Source organism: Salvelinus namaycush, chromosome 5, assembly GCF_016432855.1.
Source record: "Salvelinus namaycush isolate Seneca chromosome 5, SaNama_1.0, whole genome shotgun sequence".
Taxonomy (NCBI): Eukaryota; Metazoa; Chordata; class Actinopteri; order Salmoniformes; family Salmonidae; genus Salvelinus; species Salvelinus namaycush.
The window spans coordinates 29,888,236-29,913,255 of record NC_052311.1 but is presented as its reverse complement, the minus strand read 5'-3'; the positions used below and the strand labels follow the sequence as shown (position 1 = coordinate 29,913,255).

The window sequence follows — 25,020 nt, the reverse complement described above, 5'->3', positions numbered from 1 at the left end:
CAGCCTATCTTCCCAGCCCCAGATTGGATCGTGCGTAAACATGCCAATGAAACAGCGGTCCAAACCATCACTGAAAAATACAGCAAAAAACTTGTATTAAAAGTGATTTAGTTTGTTATATGATTAACTCTAAACGTGGGTAAAATGTATGACCGGCCTCCCGGGTGGCGCAGTGGTCTACGGCACTGCATCGCAGTGCTAGCTGCGCCACCAGAGTCTCTGGGTTCACGCCCAGGCTCTGTCGCAGCCGGCCGCAACCGGGAGGTCCGTGGGGCGACGCACAATTGGCATAGCGTCGTCCGGGTTAGTGAGGGTTTGGCCGGTAGGGATATCCTTGTCTCAGTATGTAAATGTAATAAAAAATGTATGCACTCTACTGTAAGTCGCTCTGGATAAGAGCGTCTGCTAAATGACTAAAAATGTAAAATGTAAAAATGTATAGTGACTCTTGATCCATATAAGGTTGGAACCAGGCTCAGCATAGAGGGTGAGAGAGAGGAGAGCATACTGTTGCGCACTAAAAGTGCGCGGTACACACAGAGGGGTGCTGCCATAGTCTTACAGCGATACAGCCTTACTGTATCATGACCATTTTGAAATAATTTCCCACCAACGCAACAGGCATATACGGCCAAAAGAAAGTCATTAAAGAATGCGTAGTAGCTGAATTAGCCCAAACAGTAAGTTAGTCACAGAGTGAGCAAACCGAATATATCCGCACCAGAGCACAATTGAAAATGAATAGATACAGAGGACAGATTGCAGAGATGAACTCCAACAAAATGAGCTACATCACTTTAACTCCAATTAACTCACCTCTAGTGGGGAGTCTGGTTCATCCAGGATGTTCTTTTCGTTCTGCATCCGCTGCATCGTCCCTGTAGAACTGGGGTCCAATATCAGTACGTTCTGACTACAGGGTCTGGCGAACTGACAGTCACTCTTTCTGGAGTCAGTCGTCCTGCACACCTCGTAATTGTACACGTGCTGTAGAGTTCCTGTCCCCAAAGTGTCTGCGTAACGCGGTGGATAATACGGAATAACCGGGAGGTTGGAATGATAGAGGATGCGAGACTGTCTCCATCTGTATATTTTCACTGATATAATAACAACTAAACATGTGATGAACAGAAATGAGACGACAGCCAAAGCCAGGACTAAGTAAAAAGTCAGATTGTCATTGTATTCCTTGTCGTGCGTAAAGTCAGTGAACTCCGAGAGCACTTCAGGGAAGCTGTCCGCCACCGCTACGTTAACATTGACTGTAGCTGAACGAGAGGGCTGCCCGTTGTCCTCCACTACGACAATAAGCCTTTGTTTCACAACATCTTTATCATTGACTTGTCGTATAGTTCTTATTTCTCCATTCTGTAATCCCACTTCAAACAGCGCCCTGTCTGTCGCTTTCTGCAGTTTGTACGAGAGCCAGGCATTCTGTCCAGAGTCCACATCAACAGCCACCACTTTAGTCACAAGATAGCCAACATCTGCTGAACGAGGCACCATTTCAGCCACCAGAGAGCTGCTAGTCTGGACTGGGTACAGAACCTGAGGCGCGTTGTCGTTCTGATCTTGGATAAAAATGTTGACACTCACATTGCTACTGAGTGGAGGAGAGCCTCCATCTTGCGCCTTAACCACGAGTTTGAGCTGTTTGATTTGTTCATAATCAAAGGAGCGCACCGCATGTAAAACTCCGGTTTCAGAGTTAATGGATATATAAGTAGAGACTGGAGTTCCACTGATCTGCGTGTCTTCTAAGAGGTACGAGATTCTTGCATTTTGATTCCAGTCAGAGTCCAGCGCACTGACAGTAAATATGGACATTCCAGGAGAGTTATTCTCTGTGACGTAAGCAGAGTAGGTGCCTTTGTCGAACAATGGGGCATTGTCATTTACGTCAGAGATTCTAAGGTGTATTGTCCTGGCGCTAGAGAGAGGAGGCGAACCAGAATCTGTCGCCTTTATGGTTATATTATATTCTGGCATAGTCTCTCGGTCGAAAGCTGAATCTGTGATTACAGTATAATAATTCGTCAATGAGGATTTGATCTTAAATGGGAGGTTGTTGTCTATTGAACACGTAACGTGACCATTTCTTTCCGAGTCAGCGTCTTTCACATTGATTATCGCTATGGTTGTTCCCAGCGGGGCATCTTCAGAAACAGGGCTGGAGAAAGACATGACGTTGACAACGGGAGAATTATCGTTGACGTCAACAATCTCGATTAAAACTTTACTGGAGTCGGTTAAACCTCCCTGGTCCATCGCCTCAATCATCAATTCATATTTCTTGTCTTTTTCATAATCTATTTCCCCTACAAGTGTCATTGCGCCAGTTGCCTCATCCATGTGAAATATATCTGATTGGTGCTCTTTCAAGTTGGAAAAATAATATGTAATGAGCCCATTCGATCCACTGTCTGCATCACTGGCATTCACAGTTGTAATATAGGTGTCTTTTGGAGCGTTTTCCACCACAGTAGCCCTGTACACTGACTGGTTAAACACAGGCGCATTGTCATTGGTATCTAGGACAGTGATCTCTATATTTACTGTGCCAGATCTCTGCGGATTTCCACCGTCTACAGCGATTAGCTTTAGAGAGAGACGAGGATGCTCCTCTCTGTCTAACGGTTTCTGAAGAATTATTTCAGCATATTTTCTTCCATCTGGATTTGAATGTTGTTTCAAAACGAAATTATCATTCGGCGTTAAAATATATTTCTGCAGACCATTGTTACCTACATCTGCGTCCTCGGCACTGGCCAACATAAAACGCGACCCGAGTATAATCGACTCACTTATCTCAAATTTGATTTCATTCTTTCGAAAAATAGGTGCATTGTCATTAATATCAAGGATTTCAACAGTTACACGGTGTAGCTCCATCGGATTCTCTAGAATCATTTCGAAGCTGAAACTACACGGCGTGACGTCACCACAAAGCTGCTCTCGGTCTATTCTCTCACTCACGACTAGAATCCCTTTGTCCGTCTTCAGCTCTGTGTACTGAATGCTTTCTCCGGTCACGATACGAGCCCGGCCCGCCCGGAGCCGTTTCAAATCTAACCCCAGGTCTTGAGCTACGTTACCGATAAGAGAGCCTTTCTTCATCTCCTCCGGAATAGAATACCGGATTTGTCCACTGACAATATGATTGAGATACAGGAGGGAAAAAAGTACTTGCCATCGCAGTCCACACCACAAACTCCATTTTACGCATCTAGGTTGGAGGAATCGTTCAGATGCCATAGCCAACAAAGATAAATCCAACACGAATATTCCTTATAGCCTACTGTATCCTCAAACGGTGAGAAAAGAGATTACTGATAGTGGAAGTGTTATTTTAATCCAGGCTAGTTCTTAACGTATCTGTTTGAGCGAGTGCTTCTCTGTAGTGCCCCGCCTCGTATGGAGCGCAGTCTCTCTTTCTACACTGGAGCGCAGTGATAGGAGAGGGGGGGACGGGACTCTACTGACTGACAACATTGGACAGAAATTATTTCACTGATCAACAGCGGCACTCAGAGTCAAAAACATGAACACCAGATATATGTGGACATATTCAACTGGGTAGAAATGTTTCAAAACTGTACAGCACTGTACTGCCATCTATAATAATTTCAAAACTGTACAGCACTGTACTGCCATTTATAATAATTTCAAAACTGTACAGCACTGTACTGCCATCTATAATCATTTCAAAACTGTACAGCACTGTACTGCCATCTATAATCATTTCAAAACTGTACAGCACTGTACTGCCATCTATAATCATTTCAAAACTGTACAGCACTGTACTGCCATCTATAATCATTTCAAAACTGTACAGCACTGTACTGCCATCTATAATCATTTCAAAACTGTACAGCACTGTACTGCCATCTATAATCATTTCAAAACTGTACAGCACTGTACTGCCATCTATAATCATTTCAAAAACGCCACGTACAATTACTAAAATAACGATGACCATCAGGGTGAACGGTAATCACTTGATTGTAAAACATGCCACCATATCATCTAAACCTTAGTTTAGATCGTGGGTAAAAATGTTCCATGGATACGGCGCACAAACCCATTATTGAACAGTACGGCAACATGCATACAGTATGTCGCACTGGTTGAGAGTATTTTGCTTGGTACAGAACTAGCTACAAAAACGGCTACAATGGCTCTATAGTGACTATTGAGCTAAAGACAGTAGTTTGAACGAGAGATAGTATACGCTGCCTGAGAGCGGAGCAGACCTCTGCTGCTCATGACAGAAGTAGCGCTGTCAGCACACAGTGGTGCTGAAATGCTCTTAAAGCGCAGGACTGTTAAAATTACACCATAGAACTTAGAATTGTACATTCAAAATCATTAAAAAATATATAAAAAAATCAGCAGGCATAGTATAAAATCCGAAGCTAATCAGAAATGATACAGCCCTACATTGTACACTGTTGACTAGACATACAGAATAAATTAACCTAAAGGCACCAGAACAAAATAGTTGACATTTTCACAAAGGGCAATGTAGATAAAGATATATTCCAAGCCAATTTGCAATACCATTTAAACTCCAATCAACTCACCTCTAGCGGGGAGTCTGGTTCATCCAGGATGTTCTTTTCGTTCTGCATCCGCTGCATCGTCCCTGTAGAACTGGGGTCTATTATCAGTACGTTCTGACTACAGGGTCTGTCGAACTGACAGTCACTCTTTCTGGAGTCAGTCGTCCTGCACACCTCGTAATTGTACACGTGCTGTAGAGTTCCTGTCCCCAAAGTGTCTGCGTAACGCGGTGGATAATACGGAATAACCGGAAGATTGGAATGATAGAGAATGCGAGACTGTCTCCATCTGTATATTTTCACTGATAGAATAACCACTAAACATGTAATGAACAGAAATGAGACTACAGCCAAAGCCAAGACTAAGTAAAAAGTCAGGTTGTCATTGTACTCCTTGTCGTGCGTAAAGTTAGTGAACTCCGAGAGCACTTCAGGGAAGCTGTCCGCTACTGCCACGTTAACATTGACTGTAGCTGAACGAGAGGGCTGCCCGTTGTCCTCCACTACAACAGTGAGCCTTTGTTTCACAGCATCTTTATCATTGACTTGGCGTATAGTTCTTATTTCGCCATTCTGCAAACCCACTTCAAACAGCGCCCTGTCTGTCGCTTTATGCAGTTTATACGAGAGCCAAGCATTCTGTCCAGAGTCCACATCAACAGCCACCACTTTAGTGACAAGATAGCCCACATCTGCTGAACGAGGTACCATTTCAGCCACCAGAGAGCTGCTAGTCTGGACTGGGTACAGAACCTGAGGCGCGTTGTCGTTTTGGTCTTGGATCATTATTTTCACAGTCACATTGCTACTGAGAGGAGGAGAGCCTCCGTCTTGTGCCTTTACCACGAGTTTAAGTTGCTTGATTTGTTCATAATCAAAGGAGCGCACCGCATGTAAAACTCCTGTTTCAGAGTTAATTGATATATAAGTAGAGACTGGAGTTCCACTGATCTGCGTGTCCTCCAGGAGGTACGATATTCTAGCGTTTTGGTTCCAGTCAGAGTCCCGCGCGCTGACAGTAAATATGGACATTCCAGGAGAGTTATTTTCTGTGACATAAGCAGAGTATGAGCTCTGATGAAACAATGGAGCATTGTCATTTACGTCAGAGATTCTAAGGTGTAGTATCCTGGCGCTTGAGAGAGGAGGCGAACCAGAATCTGTCGCTGTTATGGTTATGTTGTATTCTGGTGTTGTTTCTCTGTCAAAAGCTACATCTGAGATCAACGTATAATAACTGCTTAACGACGATTTTATCTTGAACGATTTGGTATCTACAGAGCATGTAATCTGTCCGTTTCTCTCTGAATCGGCATCTTTAACGTTTACAACGGCAATCGTGGTTCCAGGAGCAGCATCTTCGGACACAGGGCTAGTGAAAGACATGATGTTTATAACTGGGGCATTGTCATTTATGTCAACTATTTCTATGTCAACTTTACCGAGGTCTGTCAAACCACCTTGGTCTTTTGCCTCAACTCTAATTTCATATTTTTTATCTTTTTCAAAATCGATTGGTCCAACAACAGATATCTTGCCAGTTGTCTCATCAATGTCAAATATATCTGCCAAGTTTTCTTTCAAATTGGAAAAAGAATACATCACTAAACCATAGGAACCACTGTCTGCATCGCTGGCATTCACGGTGGTTATATAGGTTCCTTTCGGTGCGTTTTCCATTACAGTAGCCCTGTACACTGATTGGTTAAACACAGGCGCATTGTCATTGGCATCTAAGACAGTGATCTCTATATTTACTGTGCCAGATCTCTGCGGATTCCCACCGTCTACAGCGATTAGCTTTAAAGAGAGACGAGGATTCTCTTCTCTATCCAAAGGCTTTTGTAAAATCATTTCTGCAAATTTACTTCCATCAGGATTCGAATGTTGTTTCAGAACGAAATGGTCATTTTGAGTCAAAACATAGTCCTGTAGACCATTAACTCCCACATCGGGATCCTTTGCACTCTCCAGCACAAAACGAGAGCCAAGAGTAGCAGATTCGCTGATTTCAAATTTGATATGATTATTCTTAAAAATAGGTGAATGGTCATTTACATCCACAATTTCAATTGTAACACGATGTAATTCGATTGGATTTTCCAGAATAATTTCAAAGCTAAAGCTACACGGCGTGATGTCGCCACAAAGCTGCTCTCGGTCTATTCTCTCACTCACGACGAGAATCCCTTTGTCCGTCTTCAGCTCTGTGTACTGAATGCTTTCTCCGGTCACGATACGGGCCCGGCCCGCTCGGAGTCTTTTCAAATCTAACCCCAGGTCTTGAGCTACGTTACCGATAAGAGAGCCTTTCTTCATCTCCTCCGGAATAGAATACCGGATTTGTCCTCTGACAATATGACTGAAATACAGGAGGGAAAAAAGTACTTGCCATCGCAGTCCACAGCGCAAACTCCATTTTACGCATCTAGGTTGGAGGAATCGTTCAGATGCCATAGCCAACAAAGATAAATCCAACACGAATATTCCTTATAGCCTACTGTATCCTCAAACGGTGAGAAAAGAGATTACTGATAGTGGAAGTGTTATTTTAATCCAGGCTAGTTCTTAACGTATCTGTTTGAGCGAGTGCTTCTCTGTAGTGCCCCGCCTCGTATGGAGCGCAGTCTCTCTTTCTACACTGGAGCGCAGTGATAGGAGAGGGGGGGACGGGACTCTACTGACTGACAACATTGGACAGAAATTATTTCACTGATCAACAGCGGCACTCAGAGTCAAAAACATGAACACCAGATATGTGGACATATTCAACTGGGTAGAAATGTTTCAAAACTGTACAGCACTGTACTGCCATCTATAATCATTTCAAAACTGTACAGCACTGTACTGCCATCTATAATCATTTCAAAACTGTACAGCACTGTACTGCCATCTATAATCATTTCAAAAACTGTACAGCACTGTACTGCCATCTATAATAATAAAAAACTGTACAGCACTGTACTGCCATCTATAATAATGAAAAACTGTACAGCACTGTACTGCCATCTATAATCATTTCAAAACTGTACAGCACTGTACTGCCATCTATAATCATTTCAAAACTGTACAGCACTGTACTGCCATCTATAATCATTTCAAAACTGTACAGCACTGTACTGCCATCTATAATAATTTCAAAACTGTACAGCACTGTACTGCCATCTATAATCATTTCAGAAACGCTACGTACAATTACTAAAATAACGATGACCATCAGGGTGAACGGTAATCACTTGATTGTAAAACATGCCACCATATCATCTAAACCTTAGTTTAGATCGTGGGTAAAAATGTTCCATGGATACGGCGCACAAACCCATTATTGAACAGTACGGCAACATGCATACAGTATGTCGCACTGGTTGAGAGTATTTTGCTTGGTACAGAACTAGCTACAAAAACGGCTACACTGGCTCTATAGTGACTATTGAGCTAAAGACAGTAGTTTGAACGAGAGATAGTATACGCTGCCTGAGAGCGGAGCAGACCTCTGCTGCTCATGACAGAAGTAGCGCTGTCAGCACACAGTGGTGCTGAAATGCTCTTAAAGCGCAGGACTGTTAAAAGGACACCATAGAACTTAGAATTGTAAATTCAAAATCATTAAAATAAAATAAAAATCAGCAGGCATAGTATAAAATCCGAAGCTAATCAGAAATGATACAGCCCTACATTGTACACTGTTGATTAGACATACATAATAAATTAACCTAAAGGCACCAGAACAAAATAGTTGACATTTTCACAAAGGGCAATGTAGATAAAGATATATTCCAAGCCCATGTGCAATACCATTTAAACTCCAATCAACTCACCTCTAGCGGGGAGTCTGGTTCATCCAGGATGTTCTTTTCGTTCTGCATCCGCTGCATCGTCCCTGTAGAACTGGGGTCTATTATCAGTACGTTCTGACTACAGGGTCTGTCGAACTGACAGTCACTCTTTCTGGAGTCAGTCGTCCTGCACACCTCGTAATTGTACACGTGCTGAAGAGTTCCTGTCCCCAAAGTGTCTGCGTAACGCGGTGGATAATACGGAATAACCGGAAGATTGGAATGATAGAGAATGCGAGACTGTCTCCATCTGTATATTTTCACTGATAGAATAACCACTAAACATGTAATGAACAGAAATGAGACTACAGCCAAAGCCAAGACTAAGTAAAAAGTCAGGTTGTCATTGTATTCCTTGTCGTGCGTAAAGTTAGTGAATTCCGAGAGCACTTCAGGGAAGCTGTCCGCTACTGCCACGTTAACATTGACTGTAGCTGAACGAGAGGGCTGCCCGTTGTCCTCCACTACAACAGTGAGCCTTTGTTTCACAGCATCTTTTTCATTGACTTGGCGTATAGTTCTTATTTCTCCATTCTGTAAGCCCACTTCAAACAGCGCCCTGTCTGTTGATTTCTGCAGTTTATACGAGAGCCAAGCATTCTGTCCAGAGTCCACATCAACAGCCACCACTTTAGTGACAAGATAGCCCACATCTGCTGAACGAGGTACCATTTCAGCCACCAGAGAGCTGCTAGTCTGGACTGGGTACAGAACCTGAGGCGCGTTGTCGTTTTGGTCTTGGATCATTATTTTCACAGTCACATTGCTACTGAGAGGAGGAGAGCCTCCGTCTTGTGCCTTTACCACGAGTTTAAGTTGCTTGATTTGTTCATAATCAAAGGAGCGCACCGCATGTAAAACTCCTGTTTCAGAGTTAATTGATATATAAGTAGAGACTGGAGTTCCACTGATCTGCGTGTCCTCCAAGATGTACGAGATTCTAGCGTTTTGGTTCCAGTCAGAGTCCCGCGCGCTGACAGTAAATATGGACATTCCAGGAGAGTTATTTTCTGTGACATAAGCAGAGTATGAGCTCTGATGAAACAATGGAGCATTGTCATTTACGTCAGAGATTCTAAGGTGTAGTGTCCTGGCGCTTGAGAGAGGAGGCGAACCAGAATCTGTCGCTGTTATAGTTATGTTGTATTCTGGTGTTGTTTCTCTGTCAAAAGCTACATCTGAGATCAACGTATAATAACTGCTCAACGACGATTTTATCTTGAACGATTTGGTATCTACAGAGCATGTAATCTGTCCGTTTCTCTCTGAATCGGCATCTTTAACGTTTACAACGGCAATCGTGGTTCCAGGAGCAGCATCTTCGGACACAGGGCTAGTGAAAGACATGATGTTTATAACTGGGGCATTGTCATTTATGTCAACTATTTCTATTACAACTTTACCGAGGTCTGTCAAACCACCTTGGTCTTTTGCCTCAACTCTAATTTCATATTTTTGATCTTTTTCAAAATCGATTTGTCCAACAACAGATATCTTGCCAGTTGTCTCATCAATGTCAAATATATCTGCCAAGTTTTCTTTCAAATTGGAAAAATAATACATCACTATACCATTAGAACCACTGTCTGCATCGCTGGCATTCACGGTGGTTATATAGGTTCCTTTCGGTGCGTTTTCCATTACAGTAGCCCTGTACACTGATTGGTTAAACACAGGCGCATTGTCATTGACATCTAGGACAGTGATCTCTATATTTACTGTGCCAGATCTCTGCGGATTCCCACCGTCTACAGCGATTAGCTTTAAAGAGAGACGAGGATTCTCTTCTCTATCCAAAGGCTTTTGTAAAATCATTTCTGCAAATTTACTTCCATCAGGATTCGAATGTTGTTTCAGAACGAAATGGTCATTTTGAGTCAAAACATAGTCCTGTAGACCATTAACTCCCACATCGGGATCCTTTGCACTCTCCAGCACAAAACGAGAGCCAAGAGTAGCAGATTCGCTGATTTCAAATTTGATATGATTATTCTTAAAAATAGGTGAATGGTCATTTACATCCACAATTTCAATTGTAACACGATGTAATTCGATTGGATTTTCCAGAATAATTTCAAAGCTGAAGCTACACGGCGTGATGTCGCCACAAAGCTGCTCTCGGTCTATTCTCTCACTCACGACTAGAATCCCTTTGTCCGTCTTCAGCTCTGTGTACTGAATGCTTTCTCCGGTCACGATACGGGCCCGGCCCGCTCGGAGCCGTTTCAAATCTAACCCCAGGTCTTGAGCTACGTTACCGATAAGAGAGCCTTTCTTCATCTCCTCCGGAATGGAATACCGGATTTGACCACTGACAATATGACTGAGATAAAGGAGAAAAATGAGTACCTGCCACCGTAGTCCACACAAACGCCATCTTACGCATTTAGGTTGAATGAATCCTTCAAATTCCATAGCCAACAAATAATACAATCCACAAGAATATTCCGTAAAGGGTATCCTCAGAAACAGTGAGCAAATACTAGTTGACGCTTCGATTCAATCTAGCCTATTTTCACTGTCCTTTTCTGATCTATGTAAATGGATCAGAGCGAAAATCTTTCTGTCGAGCCCCACCTCGTATGAAGCGCAGAGTCTCTCTCTTTCCTCTGGTGGAGCACAGTGATAGGGAGGGGACTCCAGTGACTGACAACACTGGACAGAAATTATTTCACTGACCAACAGCGGCCCTCAGAGTCCAAAACATGTAAAAAAAAAAATGTACATCTGTGTAGAAATGGTTCAACATTGTCCAGCACTATTTTCTTTCCAAAATGTCACATTTAGAAGCACTGTGGTACGTGCATGAACAATCTAAATACATGCCATGTCCAATTACTAAAATAAGACCAACAGGGAACATAGCCTAATCATTTGATACAGGAACACGGGACTATATCCTCTAAGCCCTAGATTTGATCGTGCATAAAACTTTTCCATGGAACAGCCGTCCAAACCACTACTGGAAAATACAGTAAAATACCTGTATTGAGAGCTTTTTGGTTGGTATAGGACTAACCGTAAACACGGATGAAAATGTATAGTGACTCCTGATCAATTTAGACAGCAGTTGGAAAAGGTATAGCATACACCGTGTGAAAGAAGTGGCGCTGTCCATACAGTGTGGTTCTGAAATGGTATTTCAACGCTACATCCTTACTATTGTAGCACTTGGTATTCTTGTTCAGTTCGAAGTCAGTTCCTACCAACTCAGCAGGCATACGCAAGCCAAATCTAACAGTAAAACGCGTAGTAGCTGATATACGTTTAACCCTACAGAGATGAGCAGAAAGGGAGCCAACCGAGAAAATTAGCCATGCACCAGAGCACAATAGTTGAAAAAAGACACATTCCCGAAATGTATTCCAAAACAATGTGCTAAATTATAAAATGTCCAATAAACTCACCTCTAGTGGGGAGTCTGGTTCATCCAGGATGTTCTTTTCGTTCTGCATCCGCTGCATCGTCCCTGTAGAACTGGGGTCCATTATGAGTACGTTCTGACTACAGGGTCTGGCGAACTGACAGTCACTCTTTCTGGAGTCAGTCGTCCTGCACACCTCGTAATTGTACACGTGCTGTAGAGTTCCTGTCCCCAAAGTGTCTGCGTATCGCGGTGGATAATACGGAATAACCGGGAGGTTGGAATGATAGAGGATGCGAGACTGTCTCCATCTGTATATTTTCACTGATATAATAACCACTAAACACGTAATAAACAAAAAGGAGACTACAGCCAAAGCCAAGACTAAGTAAAAAGTCAGGTTGTCATTGTACTCCTTGTCGTGAGTAAAGTCAGTGAACTCCGACAGCACTTCAGGGAAGCTGTCCGTCACCGCCACGTTAACATTGACTGTAGCTGAACGAGACGGCTGCCCGTTGTCCTCCACTACAACAGTGAGCCTTTGTTTCACAGCATCTTTATCATTGACTTGGCGTATAGTTCTTATTTCGCCATTCTGTGAGCCCACTTCAAACAGCGCTCTATCTGTTGCTTTCTGCAGTTTGTACGAGAGCCAGGCATTCTGTCCAGAGTCCAAATCAACAGCCACCACTTTAGTGACAAGATAACCCACATCTGCTGAACGAGGCACCATTTCAGCCACCAGAGAGCTGCTAGTCTGGACTGGGTACAGAACCTGAGGCGCGTTGTCGTTCTGATCTTGGATGAAGATGTTGACACTCACATTGCTACTGAGTGGAGGAGAGCCTCCATCTTGCGCCTTAACCACGAGTTTAAGCTGTTTGATTTGTTCATAATCAAAGGAACGCACCGCATGTAAAACTCCGGTTTCAGAGTTAATGGATATATAAGTAGAGACTGGAGTTCCACTGATCTGCGTGTTTTCCAACAGGTACGAGATTCTCGCGTTCTGATTCCAGTCAGAGTCCCGCGCGCTGACAGTAAATATGGACATTCCAGGAGAGTTATTCTCTGTGATGGAAGCAGAGTAGGTGCCTTTATCGAACAACGGGGCATTGTCATTTACGTCAGAGATTCTAAGGTGTAGTGTCCTGGCGCTAGAGAGAGGAGGCGAACCAGAATCTGTCGCTGTTATAGTTATGTTGTATTCTGGTGTTGTTTCTCTGTCAAAACCTTTATCAGAGATCAAATTGTAATAACTAGTTAAGGATGATTTTATCTTGAATGGGAGGTTAACATCTATAGAGCATGTAATCTGCCCATTTCTCTCTGAATCAGCGTCTTTGACGTTAATAACGGCGATCGTGGTTCCAGGAGGAGCATCTTCAGACACAGGGCTGGAGAAAGACATGACGTTTATAACTGGTGCGTTGTCATTTATGTCAAGAACTTCAATTACAACTTTACTAGAGTCTGTTAAACCACCCTGGTCTTTAGCCTCTACTCTAACCTCGTATTTCTTATCTTTCTCATAATCTACCTGTCCCGAAACGGATATGATTCCTGTTTTCTCGTCTATTATGAAAATATCAGCAATGCTCCCCTTCAACTTTGAAAAGCTATATGTGATTTGTCCATTTGTTCCACTGTCTGCATCACTTGCATTCACGGTTGTAATATAGGTGCCTTTCGGTGCGTTTTCCACCACAGCAGCCCTGTACACTGATTGGTTAAACACAGGCGAATTGTCATTGGCATCTAGGACAGTGATTTCTATATTTACTGTGCCAGATCTCTGCGGATTTCCACCGTCTACAGCGATTAGCTTTAAAGAGAGACGAGGATGCTCCTCTCTATCTAATTGTTTCTGGAGAACCATCTCTGCATATTTACTACCGTCTGGATTCGCATGTTGCTTTAGAATGAAATTATCATTGTGAGATAAAACATAATTCTGTAGAGCGTTGAGCCCTACGTCGGGGTCCTCTGCACTTTCCAACAGAAATCGCGACCCAACCGTAGCCGATTCGCTGATTTCAAAATGTATATATTTATTTGGGAAAGCAGGAGCATGATCATTTACATCTAGAATCTCCACAGTAATACGATGCAGCTCAATAGGATTTTCTAGAATCATTTCGAAGCTGAAGCTACACGGTGTGACGTCGCCACAAAGCTGCTCTCGGTCTATTCTCTCACTCACGACTAGAATCCCTTTGTCTGTCTTCAGCTCTGTGTACTGAATGCTTTCTCCGGTCACGATACGGGCCCGGCCCGCCCGGAGCCGTTTCAAATCTAACCCCAGGTCTTGAGCTACGTTACCGATAAGAGAGCCTTTCTTCATCTCCTCCGGAATGGAATACCGGATTTGTCCACTGACAATATGACTGAGATAAAGGAGAAAAATGAGTACCTGCCACCGTAGTCCACACAAACGCCATCTTACGCATTTAGGTTGAATGAATCCTTCAAATTCCATAGCCAACAAATAATACAATCCACAAGAATATTCCGTAAAGGGTATCCTCAGAAACAGTGAGCAAATACTAGTTGACGCTTCGATTCAATCTAGCCTATTTTCACTGTCCTTTTCTGATCTATGTAAATGGATCAGAGCGAAAATCTTTCTGTCGAGCCCCACCTCGTATGAAGCGCAGAGTCTCTCTCTTTCCTCTGGTGGAGCACAGTGATAGGGAGGGGACTCCGGTGACTGACAACACTGGACAGAAATTATTTCACTGATCAACAGCGGCCCTCAGAGTCCAAAACATGTAAAAAAAAAAATTTTTACATCTGTGTAGAAATGATTCAACATTGTCCAGCACTATTTTCTTTCCAAAATGTCACATTTAGAAGCACTGTGGTACGTGCATGAACAATCTAAATACATGCCATGTCCAATTACTAAAATAAGACCAACAGGGAACATAGCCTAATCATTTGATACAGGAACACGGGACTATATCCTCTAAGCCCTAGATTTGATCGTGCATAAAACTTTTCCATGGAACAGCCGTCCAAACCACTACTGGAAAATACAGTAAAATACCTGTATTGAGAGCTTTTGATTGGTATAGGACTAACCGTAAACACGGATGAAAATGTATAGTGACTCCTGATCAATTTAGACAGCAGTTGGAAAAGGTATAGCATACACCGTGTGAAAGAAATGGCGCTGTCCATACAGTGTGGTTCTGAAATGGCATTTCAACGCTACATCCTTACTATTGTAGCACTTGGTATTCTTGTTCAGTTCGAAGTCAGTTCCTACCAACTCAGCAGGCATACGCAAGCCAAATCTAACAGTAAAACGCGTAGTTGCTGATATACGTTTAACCCTACAGAGATGAGCAGAAAGGGAGCCAACCGAGTAAATTAGCCATGCACCAGAGCACAATAGTTGAAAAAAGACACATTCCAGCAATGTATTCCAAAACAATGTGCTAAATTAAAAAATGTCCAATAAACTCACCTCTAGTGGGGAGTCTGGTTCATCCAGGATGTTCTTTTCATTCTGCATCCGCTGCATCGTTCCTGTAGAACTGGGGTCCATTATCAGTACGTTCTGACTACAGGGTCTGGCGAACTGACAGTCACTCTTTCTGGAGTCAGTCGTCCTGCACACCTCGTAATTGTACACGTGCTGTAGAGTTCCTGTCCCCAAAGTGTCTGCGTAACGCGGTGGATAATACGGAATAACCGGGAGATTGGAATGATAGAGGATGCGAGACTGTCTCCATCTGTATATTTTCACTGATATAATAACCACTAAACACGTAATAAACAAAAAGGAGACTACAGCCAAAGCCAAGACTAAGTAAAAAGTAAGGTTGTCATTGTACTCCTTGTCGTGCGTAAAGTCAGTGAACTCCGACAGCACTTCAGGGAAGCTGTCCGCCACCGCCACGTTAACATTGACTGTAGCTGAACGAGAGGGCTGCCCGTTGTCCTCCACTACAACAGTGAGCCTTTGTTTCACAGCATCTTTATCATTGACTTGGCGTATAGTTCTTATTTCTCCATTCTGTAATCCCACTTCAAACAGCGCTCTGTCTGTTGCTTTCTGCAATTTGTACGAGAGCCAGGCATTCTGTCCAGAGTCCACATCAACAGCCACCACTTTAGTGACGAGATAGCCAACATCTGCTGAACGAGGCACCATTTCAGCCACCAGAGAGCTGCTAGTCTGGACTGGGTACAGAACCTGAGGCGCGTTGTCGTTCTGATCTTGGATGAAGATGTTGACACTCACATTGCTACCGAGTGGAGGAGAGCCTCCATCTTGCGCCTTAACCACGAGTTTGAGCTGTTTGATTTGTTCATAATCAAAGGAACGCACCGCATGTAAAACTCCGGTTTCTGAGTTAATGGATATATAAGTAGAGACTGGAGTTCCACTGATCTGCGTGTTTTCCAACAGGTACGAGATTCTCGCGTTCTGATTCCAGTCAGAGTCCCGCGCGCTGACAGTAAATATGGACATTCCAGGAGAGTTATTCTCTGTGATGGAAGCAGAGTAGGTGCCTTTATCGAACAATGGGGCATTATCATTTACGTCAGAGATTCTAAGGTGTAAAGTCCTGGCGCTAGAGAGAGGAGGCGAACCAGAATCTATTGCTGTTATAGTTATGTTGTATTCTGGTGTTGTTTCTCTGTCAAAACCTTTATCAGAGATCAAATTGTAATAACTAGTTAAGGATGATTTTATCTTGAATGGGAGGTTATCATCTATAGAGCATGTAATCTGCCCATTTCTCTCTGAATCAGCGTCTTTGACGTTAATAACAGCGATCGTGGTTCCAGGAGGAGCATCTTCAGACACAGGGCTGGAGAAAGACATGACGTTTATAACTGGTGCGTTGTCATTTATGTCAAGAACTTCAAATACAACTTTACTAGAGTCTGTTAAACCACCCTGGTCTTTAGCCTCTACTCTAACCTCGTATTTCTTATCTTTCTCATAATCTATCTGGCCTGAAACAGAAATAGAACCGGTCGACATATCAATGGTAAATACATCCACTATATTCCCTTTCAACTTTGAAAAATAGTAGGAAATATGTCCATACGATCCACTATCTGCATCGCTGGCATTCACAGTTGTAATATAAGTGCCCTTAGGAGCGTTTTCCATCACAGTAGCCCTGTACACTGACTGGTTAAACACAGGAGCATTATCATTGGCATCTAGGACATTGATCTCTATATTTACTGTGCCAGATTTCTGCGGATTTCCACCGTCTACAGCAATTAGCTTTAAAGAGAGACGAGGATGCTCCTCTCTGTCTAACGGTTTTTGGAGGACCATCTCTGCATATTTACTACCGTCTGGATTCGTATGCTGCTTTAGAACAAAATTATGGTTGGGAGTTAAAATATAATTTTGTAGGGCGTTAAGTGTTACATCGGGATCCACTGCACTCTCTAGTAGAAATCTCGCGCCGACAGTAGCTGACTCGCTAATTTCAAATTGTACGTCTTTTATGGGAAAAGCAGGAGCATGGTCATTTACATCTATAATTTCCACTGTAATACTATGCAGCTCGATGGGATTTTCTAGAATCATTTCGAAGCTGAAGCTACACGGCGTGACGTCGCCACAAAGCTGCTCTCGGTCTATTCTCTCACTTACGACTAGAATCCCTTTGTCTGTCTTCAGCTCTGTGTACTGAATGCTTTCTCCGGTCACGATACGGGCCCGGCCCGCCCGGAGCCGTTTCAAATCTAAACCCAGGTCTTGAGCTACATTACCGATAAGAGAGCCGGTCTTCATCTCCTCCGGAATGGAATACCGGATTTGGCCATTGGTAATATGAATTAAATACAGAAGAAAAATCAGTACTTGCCACCGTAGTCCACACAAACGCCATTTTAGGCATTTATGTTGAAGGAATCCTTCAAATGTCATAGCCAAACAAGAATAAATCCTACACGAATATTCCTTATACTAGATCCAGAGAAACGGTGAGGAAATAAGTAGATGTTTCGCTTTAACCTAGCCTATTTTTACGTAATCTTTGTTATATATTGATCAGAGCGAGTGTATCTGTGTCGTGCCCCGCCTCGTATGAAGTGCAGATATTCTCTCCCTCTCCTCTAGTAGAGCGCAATGATAGGGGAGGGGACTCCACTGACTGACAACATTGGACACAATTTATTTCACTGATCAACAGCGGCCCTCGGAGTCTAAAACATGAACACCGCATGACACTTGAACATGTAAAACCGTTGAGAAATGATTAAACACGTGCAGTATTTTCCCCCCCAAAATAATATATATAAATCATACTGTCTTAACACTTCACTTTCTGCAATCGAAATAAATACATGTTTCATCTCTACAATTATATGAACATTAAAATAAATACCGACAATTTCATAGCCTACTAAAAAATTCCACCACCCCATCAACTTCAGAATGGATCGTGCGTAAAAGAGGATTCCACAACCGTCCTAACTATGACAGAACACTACAAACCAAAACTGATAGGGCCTATGTTGAAAGTAATTCGTAAATGCTCAAATCTATAGCGACATTTGTCCAATAGACTGACGTAAGAACCAGGAATAATACACTGCGTGAGAGAGCGAAGCAGCCCCCTTCTGCAATAAAGACAGAAGGGTCGCTGTCCTCACAGGGTGGTTCTGAAACTGGATTACAGCGCTACAGAATGACCAATATATCACAAGCACTTCTGCACAGTTCGAAATACATTTCAACAAGCTCAGCAGACATACAACTCAGCAGACATACAACACTAGCCAAAATCGTTTCTTAGGAAAATATATAAATACATTATCCTTGAAATAACACTGTAATATTACGAAGAGAGAGCAACCCAACCTCTGAGATACAGACAAAGTGTCAGGCACCAGATGAAAATAGTTGCAAATATAAAATGTATGATATTTTTAAGATGTACTCAAAAAAAATAGGTACTTTGTTAAACTCCAATTAACTCACTTCTAGTGGGGAGTCTGGTTCATCCAGGATGTTCTGTTCACTCTGCATCCGCTGCATCGTCCCTGTAGAACTGGGGTCCATTATCAGTACGTTCTGACTACAGGGTCTGGCGACCTGACAGTCACTCTTTCTGGAGTCTGTCGTCCTGCACACCTCGTAATTGTACACGTGCTGTAGAGTTCCTGTCCCCAAAGTGTCTGCGTAACGCGGTGGATAATACGGAATAACCGGGAGGTTGGAATGATAGAGGATGCGAGACTGTCTCCATCTGTATATTTTCACTGATATAATAACAACTAAACATGTGATGAACAGAAATGAGACTACAGCCAAAGCCAAGACTAAGTAAAAAGTCAGATTGTCATTGTACTCCTTGTCGTGCGTAAAGTCAGTGAACTCCGACAGTACTTCAGGGAAGCTGTCCGCCACCGCCACGTTTACATTGACTGTAGCTGAACGAGAGGGCTGCCCATTGTCCTCCACTACAACAGTGAGCCTTTGTTTCACAGCATCTTTGTCATTGACTTGGCGTATAGTTCTTATTTCTCCATTCTGTAATCCCACTTCAAACAGCGCTCTGTCTGTGGCTTTCTGCAGTTTGTACGAAAGCCAGGCATTCTGTCCAGAGTCCACATCAACAGCCACCACTTTAGTCACAAGATAGCCCACATCTGCTGAACGAGGCACCATTTCAGCCACCAGAGAGCTGCTAGTCTGGACTGGGTACAGAACCTGAGGTGCGTTGTCGTTCTGGTCTTGAACTAATATGTTGACACTCACATTGCTACTGAGTGGAGGAGAGCCTCCGTCTTGCGCCTTAACTACGAGTTTAAGTTGTTTAATTTGTTCATAATCAAAGGAGCGCACCGCGTGTAAAACTCCGGTTTCAGAGTTAATGGTTATGTACGTGGATACTGGAGCTCCACTGATCTGCGTGTCCTCCAAGAGGTACGATATTCTCGCGTTCTGATTCCAGTCAGAGTCCTGCGCACTGATAGTAAAAATGGACATTCCAGGAGAGTTATTCTCTTTGACGTAAGCTGAGTATGAGCTCTGATGAAACAACGGGGCATTGTCATTTACGTCAGAGATTCTAAGGTGTAGTGTCCTGGCGCTTGAGAGAGGAGGCGAACCAGAATCTGTCGCTGTTATAGTTATGTTGTATTCTGGTGTTGTTTCTCTGTCAAAACCTTTATCAGAGATCAAATTGTAATAACTTGTTATCGACGATTTTATCTTGAACGGGAGGTTAGTATCTGTAGTGCATGAAATCTGTCCGTTCCTCTCTGAATCCCCGTCTTTTACATTTATAACGGCTATCGTAGTTCCAGGAGGAGCATCTTCAGACACAGGGCTGGAGAAAGACATGACGTTTATGACTGGTGCGTTGTCATTAACATCAATAACTTCAATGACAATTTGGCTGGTGTCTGTAAATCCGCCCTGGTCTTTAGCTTCCACTCTAATATCATATTTCTTATCTTTTTCAAAATCGATATGCCCCAAAACGGATATGATTCCTATATCCTTATCTATGACAAATATATCCGCTATGCTCCCCTTCAATTTTGAAAAACTGTATGTGATTTGTCCATTTGATCCACTGTCTGCATCGCTGGCATTAACGGTTGTAATATAGGTTCCTTTCGGTGCGTTTTCCATCACAGTAGCCCTGTACACCGACTGGTTAAACACAGGCGCATTGTCATTTACATCTAGGACAGTGATCTCTATATTTACTGTGCCAGATCTCTGCGGATTTCCACCGTCTACAGCGATTAGCTTTAAAGTGAGACGAGGATGCTCCTCTCTGTCTAACGGTTTCTGGAGAACCATCTCTGCATATTTACTACCGTCTGGATTGGCAAGTTGTTTTAAAACAAAATTGTCATTTGGTGTTAATACATATTTCTGTAAATCATTAACGCCTACGTCGGGGTCCTCTGCGCTCTCTAATATAAAGCGCGCACCTATAGTGGCTGACTCACTGATTTCCAATTTTAAGTCACTATTTTGGAAGGTGGGGGCATGATCATTCACATCAAGAATTTCAACAGTAATACGATGCAGTTCAATAGGGTTTTCTAGAATCATTTCGACGCTGAAGCTACACGGCGTGACGTCGCCACAAAGCTGCTCTCGGTCTATTCTCTCACTCACGACTAGAATCCCTTTGTCTGTCTTCAGCTCTGTGTACTGAATGCTTTCTCCGGTCACGATACGGGCCCGGCCCGCTCGGAGCCGTTTCAAATCTAACCCCAGGTCTTGAGCTACGTTACCGATAAGAGAGCCTTTCTTCATCTCCTCCGGAATGGAATACCGGATTTGTCCACTGACAATATGACTGAAATACAGGAGGGAAAAAAGTACTTGCCACCGCAGTCCACACAAACGCCATGTTTTAGGTTGAAGAAGTCCTTTAAATTCCATAGCCAACAAAGAGTAACATTCACAAGTAATGTCTTATTGTGTATTCTCAAAAATTGTGAGCAAATACTATTCGATGTTTCGTTTCAATCCAGACTATATTCGCTGCCCTTTTTTAAATCTATGAATCAAAACGAGTGTGTCTATCTCGGTCGCGCCCCGCTTCGTATGAAGCGCAGAGTCTCTCCGTCTCCGGTGGTAAAGCGCAGTGATAGGGGAGGAGACTTCACTTATTGACAACAACGGACAGAAATTATGTCACTTATCAACAGCGGCCCTCAGAGTCCAAAACATGAACATCATAAGACACTTGAACATGTAAATCCGTTCCGAAGTGATTAAACACTGGACAGCATTATTTTCTTTCCAAAATAATCTATATCCGAATCACTAGCTAAACATTTCACCTCCTGCAATCGAAATCAATGCAAGGTTCATCATTACAATGCTATGACCAACAAAGGGGGAAAAAACTACAATTTTAATGCCCACTAAAAAATGACACCATACCATCAACCTCATATTGGATAGTGGTAAAAAAAAAAGTCAATTTAACAGCCGTCCAAACCATGACTCGACACAACAAACCATAACCTATGAATGTTGACGGTAAAATGATTGGTAAATGCTAAAAAGTGTTGTGACATTATAGAAAGAGGTAAGAACCAGGGACAGTACACTGTACAGTGTGAGAGAGCGAAGCCGCCCTCTGCTGCTATGAAGACAGAAGTGTCACTGTCCATAAAGGGTGGTGCTGAAACGGCATTACAGCGCTACCGATTGACCAATATATCACAAGCACTTCTGCCCAGTTCGAAATACATTTTACAAGCTCAACAGACATACAACACGAGGCTGAAACTTTCCATAGGTAACAAAAAAAATAATAATACATGATTTACCGCAATAAAATTACAAAGAGAGAGCAACCCAACCTCTGAGATACCGATTAAAAGAGTAAGACACCCGGAGGAAATAGTTCATAATTTAAAAATGCAAATTGTAAATATGTAACTACTCAAACAAAATGTACTTCATTATTTAAACGGCAACAAACTCACCTCTAATGGAGAGTCAGGTTCATCCAGGATGTTCTTTTCGTTCTGTATCCGCTGCATCGTCCCTGTAGAACTGGGGTCCATTATCAGTACGTTCTGACTACAGGGTCTGGCGAACTGACAGTCACTCTTTCTGGAGTCAGTCGTCCTGCACACCTCGTAATTGTACACGTGCTGAAGAGTTCCTGTCCCCAAAGTGTCTGCGTAACGCGGTGGATAATACGGAATAACCGGGAGGTTGGAATGATAGAGGATGCGAGACTGTCTCCATCTGTATATTTTCACTGATATAATAACAACTAAACATGTGATGAACAAAAATGAGACTACAGCCAAAGCCAAGACTAAGTAAAAAGTCAGGTTGTCATTGTATTCCTTGTCGTGCGTAAAGTCAGTGAACTCCGACAGCACTTCAGGGAAGCTGTCCGCCACCGCCACGTTAACATTGACTGTAGCTGAACGAGAGGGCTGCCCGTTGTCCTCCACTACAACAGTGAGCCTTTGTTTCACAGCATCTTTATCATTGACTTGGCGTATAGTTCTTATTTCTCCATTCTGTAAGCCCACTTCAAACAGCGCTCTGTCTGTCGCTTTCTGCAGTTTATATGAGAGCCAGGCATTCTGTCCAGAGTCCACATCAACAGCCACCACTTTAGTCACAAGATAACCCACATCTGCTGAACGAGGCACCATTTCAGCCACCAGAGAGCTGCTAGTCTGGACAGGGTACAGAACCTGAGGCCCGTTGTCGTTCTGATCTTGGATGAAGATGTTGATACTCACATTGCTACTGAGTGGAGGAGAGCCTCCATCTTGCGCCTTAACCACGAGTTTAAGTTGTTTAATTTGTTCATAATCAAAGGAGCGCACCGCATGTAAAACTCCGGTTTCAGAGTTAATGGATATGTAAGTAGAGACTGGAGTTCCACTGATCTGCGTGTCTTCCAACACGTACGATATTCTCGCGTTTTGGTTCCAGTCAGAGTCCCGCGCGCTGACAGTAAATATGGACATTCCAGGAGAGTTATTCTCTGTGACGTAAGCAAAGTAGGGACCTTTATCGAACAATGGGGCATTGTCATTTACGTCAGAGATTCTAAGGTGTAAAGTCCTGGCGCTAGAGAGAGGAGGCGAACCAGAATCTGTCGCTGTAATGGTTATGTTGTATTCGGGCACCGCTTCTCGGTCAAAAATAGAATCTGTTATCAAATTGTAGTAATTAGTCAATGAGGATTTGATCTTAAATGGAAGGTTAGTATCTATAGAGCATGTAATCTGTCCGTTTCTCTCAGAATCAGTATCTTTAACATTTATAAAAGCAATAGTTGTGCCCGGAGGAGCATCTTCAGACACAGGGCTGGAGAAAGACATGACGTTTATAACTGGGGAGTTGTCATTAACATCAATTACTTCAATGACAACTTTACTAGAGTCTGTTAAACCTCCCTGGTCTTTAGCTTCAACTCTAACTTCATATTTCTTATCTTTCTCGAAATCTATCTGGCCCGAAACAGATATGATTCCTGAGTTTTGATCTATGACAAATATGTCCGCTATACTACCCTTCAACTTCGAAAAACTGTAGGTTATTTGTCCGTTTGTGTCGCGGTCTGCGTCACTGGCATTCACGGTTGTAATATAAATGCCCTTTGCAGCGTTTTCCACCACAGCAGCCCTGTACACTGACTGGTTAAACACAGGCGCATTGTCATTGACATCTAGGACAGTGATCTCTATATTTACTGTGCCAGATCTCTGCGGATTTCCACCGTCTACAGCGATTAGCTTTAAAGAGAGACGAGGAAGCTCCTCTCTATCTAATGGTTTCTGGAGGAACATCTCAGCATATTTACTGCCGTCTGGATTCGCATGTTGCTTGAGAATGAAATTATCGTTCGGAGTCAAAATGTAATTCTGTAGGGCGTTTAGGCCTACATCAGGGTCCTCTGCACTTTCCAATAGAAATCGTGATCCAACGGTAGCCGATTCGCTGATTTCAAAATGTATGCCTTTATTTGGAAAAGCAGGAGCATGATCATTTACATCTATTATTTCTACAGTCACACGATGGAGCTCCATTGGATTTTCTAGAATCATTTCGAAGCTGAAGCTACATGGTGTGACGTCGCCACAAAGCTGCTCTCGGTCTATTCTCTCACTCACGACTAGAATCCCTTTGTCCGTCTTCAGCTCTGTGTACTGAATGCTTTCTCCGGTCACGATACGGGCCCGGCCCGCTCGGAGCCGTTTCAAATCTAACCCCAGGTCTTGAGCTACGTTACCGATAAGAGAGCCTTTCTTCATCTCCTCCGGAATGGAATACCGGATTTGTCCACTGACAATATGACATAGATACAGGAGAAAAATGAGTACTTGCCACTGCAGTCCACACAAACGCCATGTTTTAGGTTGAAGGAATCCTTTAAATTCCATAGTCAACAAAGAATAACATCCACACGAATATTTCTTATATGATATCCTCAAAAATGGTGAGCAAATACTATTCGATGTTTCGTTTCAATCCAGACTATTTTCACTGTCCTTTTCTTATCTATAGATCAAAACGAGTGTGTCTGTCTCCGCGCCTCGTATGAAGCGCAGTCTCTCCGTCTCCTCTGGTAGAGCACAGTGATAGGGAGGGGACTCCACTGACTGACAACACTGGACATAAATTATTTCACTGATCAACAGCGGCCCTCAGAGTCCAAAACATGAATATCATAAGAAACTTGGACATCTAAAACTTTCCCTAAGTGATTAAACACTGGACAGAATTATTTTCTTTCCAAAAGTATCAATGTCAAATCAC

General features: G+C 42.9%; 7 protein-coding genes across 7 annotated transcripts; all 7 read right to left on the bottom strand.

The window, feature by feature from the left end:
• Positions 1-807: 807 nt before the first annotated feature.
• LOC120047068 (protocadherin gamma-A8-like) lies at positions 808-4,266 on the bottom strand. Its single transcript, XM_038992615.1, has 3 exons — positions 4,232-4,266; positions 2,873-3,148; positions 808-1,585 (listed from the first exon to the last, which is right to left on the bottom strand). The coding sequence occupies exons 1-3, from the start codon at positions 4,264-4,266 to the stop codon at positions 808-810; spliced, it is 1,089 nt and encodes a 362-aa protein (XP_038848543.1).
• A 308-nt stretch (positions 4,267-4,574) lies between these two features.
• LOC120047067 (protocadherin beta-16-like) lies at positions 4,575-8,066 on the bottom strand. Its single transcript, XM_038992614.1, has 3 exons — positions 8,032-8,066; positions 6,644-6,924; positions 4,575-5,359 (listed from the first exon to the last, which is right to left on the bottom strand). The coding sequence occupies exons 1-3, from the start codon at positions 8,064-8,066 to the stop codon at positions 4,575-4,577; spliced, it is 1,101 nt and encodes a 366-aa protein (XP_038848542.1).
• A 305-nt stretch (positions 8,067-8,371) lies between these two features.
• On the bottom strand, positions 8,372-10,813 carry LOC120047066 (protocadherin beta-16-like). The gene is made up of 2 exons (XM_038992613.1): positions 10,441-10,813; positions 8,372-9,156 (listed from the first exon to the last, which is right to left on the bottom strand). The coding sequence occupies exons 1-2, from the start codon at positions 10,811-10,813 to the stop codon at positions 8,372-8,374; spliced, it is 1,158 nt and encodes a 385-aa protein (XP_038848541.1).
• Positions 10,814-11,665: 852 nt separating this feature from the next.
• Positions 11,666-14,241, bottom strand: LOC120047064 (protocadherin gamma-A10-like). Its single transcript, XM_038992612.1, has 3 exons — positions 13,862-14,241; positions 11,806-12,574; positions 11,666-11,671 (listed from the first exon to the last, which is right to left on the bottom strand). The coding sequence occupies exons 1-3, from the start codon at positions 14,239-14,241 to the stop codon at positions 11,666-11,668; spliced, it is 1,155 nt and encodes a 384-aa protein (XP_038848540.1).
• Positions 14,242-15,094: 853 nt separating this feature from the next.
• Positions 15,095-17,670, bottom strand: LOC120047063 (protocadherin gamma-A6-like). Its single transcript, XM_038992611.1, has 3 exons — positions 17,291-17,670; positions 15,235-16,003; positions 15,095-15,100 (listed from the first exon to the last, which is right to left on the bottom strand). The coding sequence occupies exons 1-3, from the start codon at positions 17,668-17,670 to the stop codon at positions 15,095-15,097; spliced, it is 1,155 nt and encodes a 384-aa protein (XP_038848539.1).
• A 1,047-nt stretch (positions 17,671-18,717) lies between these two features.
• On the bottom strand, positions 18,718-21,124 carry LOC120047062 (protocadherin gamma-C3-like). Its single transcript, XM_038992610.1, has 3 exons — positions 21,120-21,124; positions 20,783-21,070; positions 18,718-19,495 (listed from the first exon to the last, which is right to left on the bottom strand). The coding sequence occupies exons 1-3, from the start codon at positions 21,122-21,124 to the stop codon at positions 18,718-18,720; spliced, it is 1,071 nt and encodes a 356-aa protein (XP_038848538.1).
• Positions 21,125-22,190: 1,066 nt separating this feature from the next.
• LOC120047061 (protocadherin gamma-A8-like) lies at positions 22,191-24,644 on the bottom strand. Its single transcript, XM_038992609.1, has 2 exons — positions 24,271-24,644; positions 22,191-22,983 (listed from the first exon to the last, which is right to left on the bottom strand). Exons 1-2 carry the CDS (start codon positions 24,642-24,644, stop codon positions 22,191-22,193), a joined length of 1,167 nt encoding a protein of 388 aa, XP_038848537.1.
• Positions 24,645-25,020: the final 376 nt, after the last annotated feature.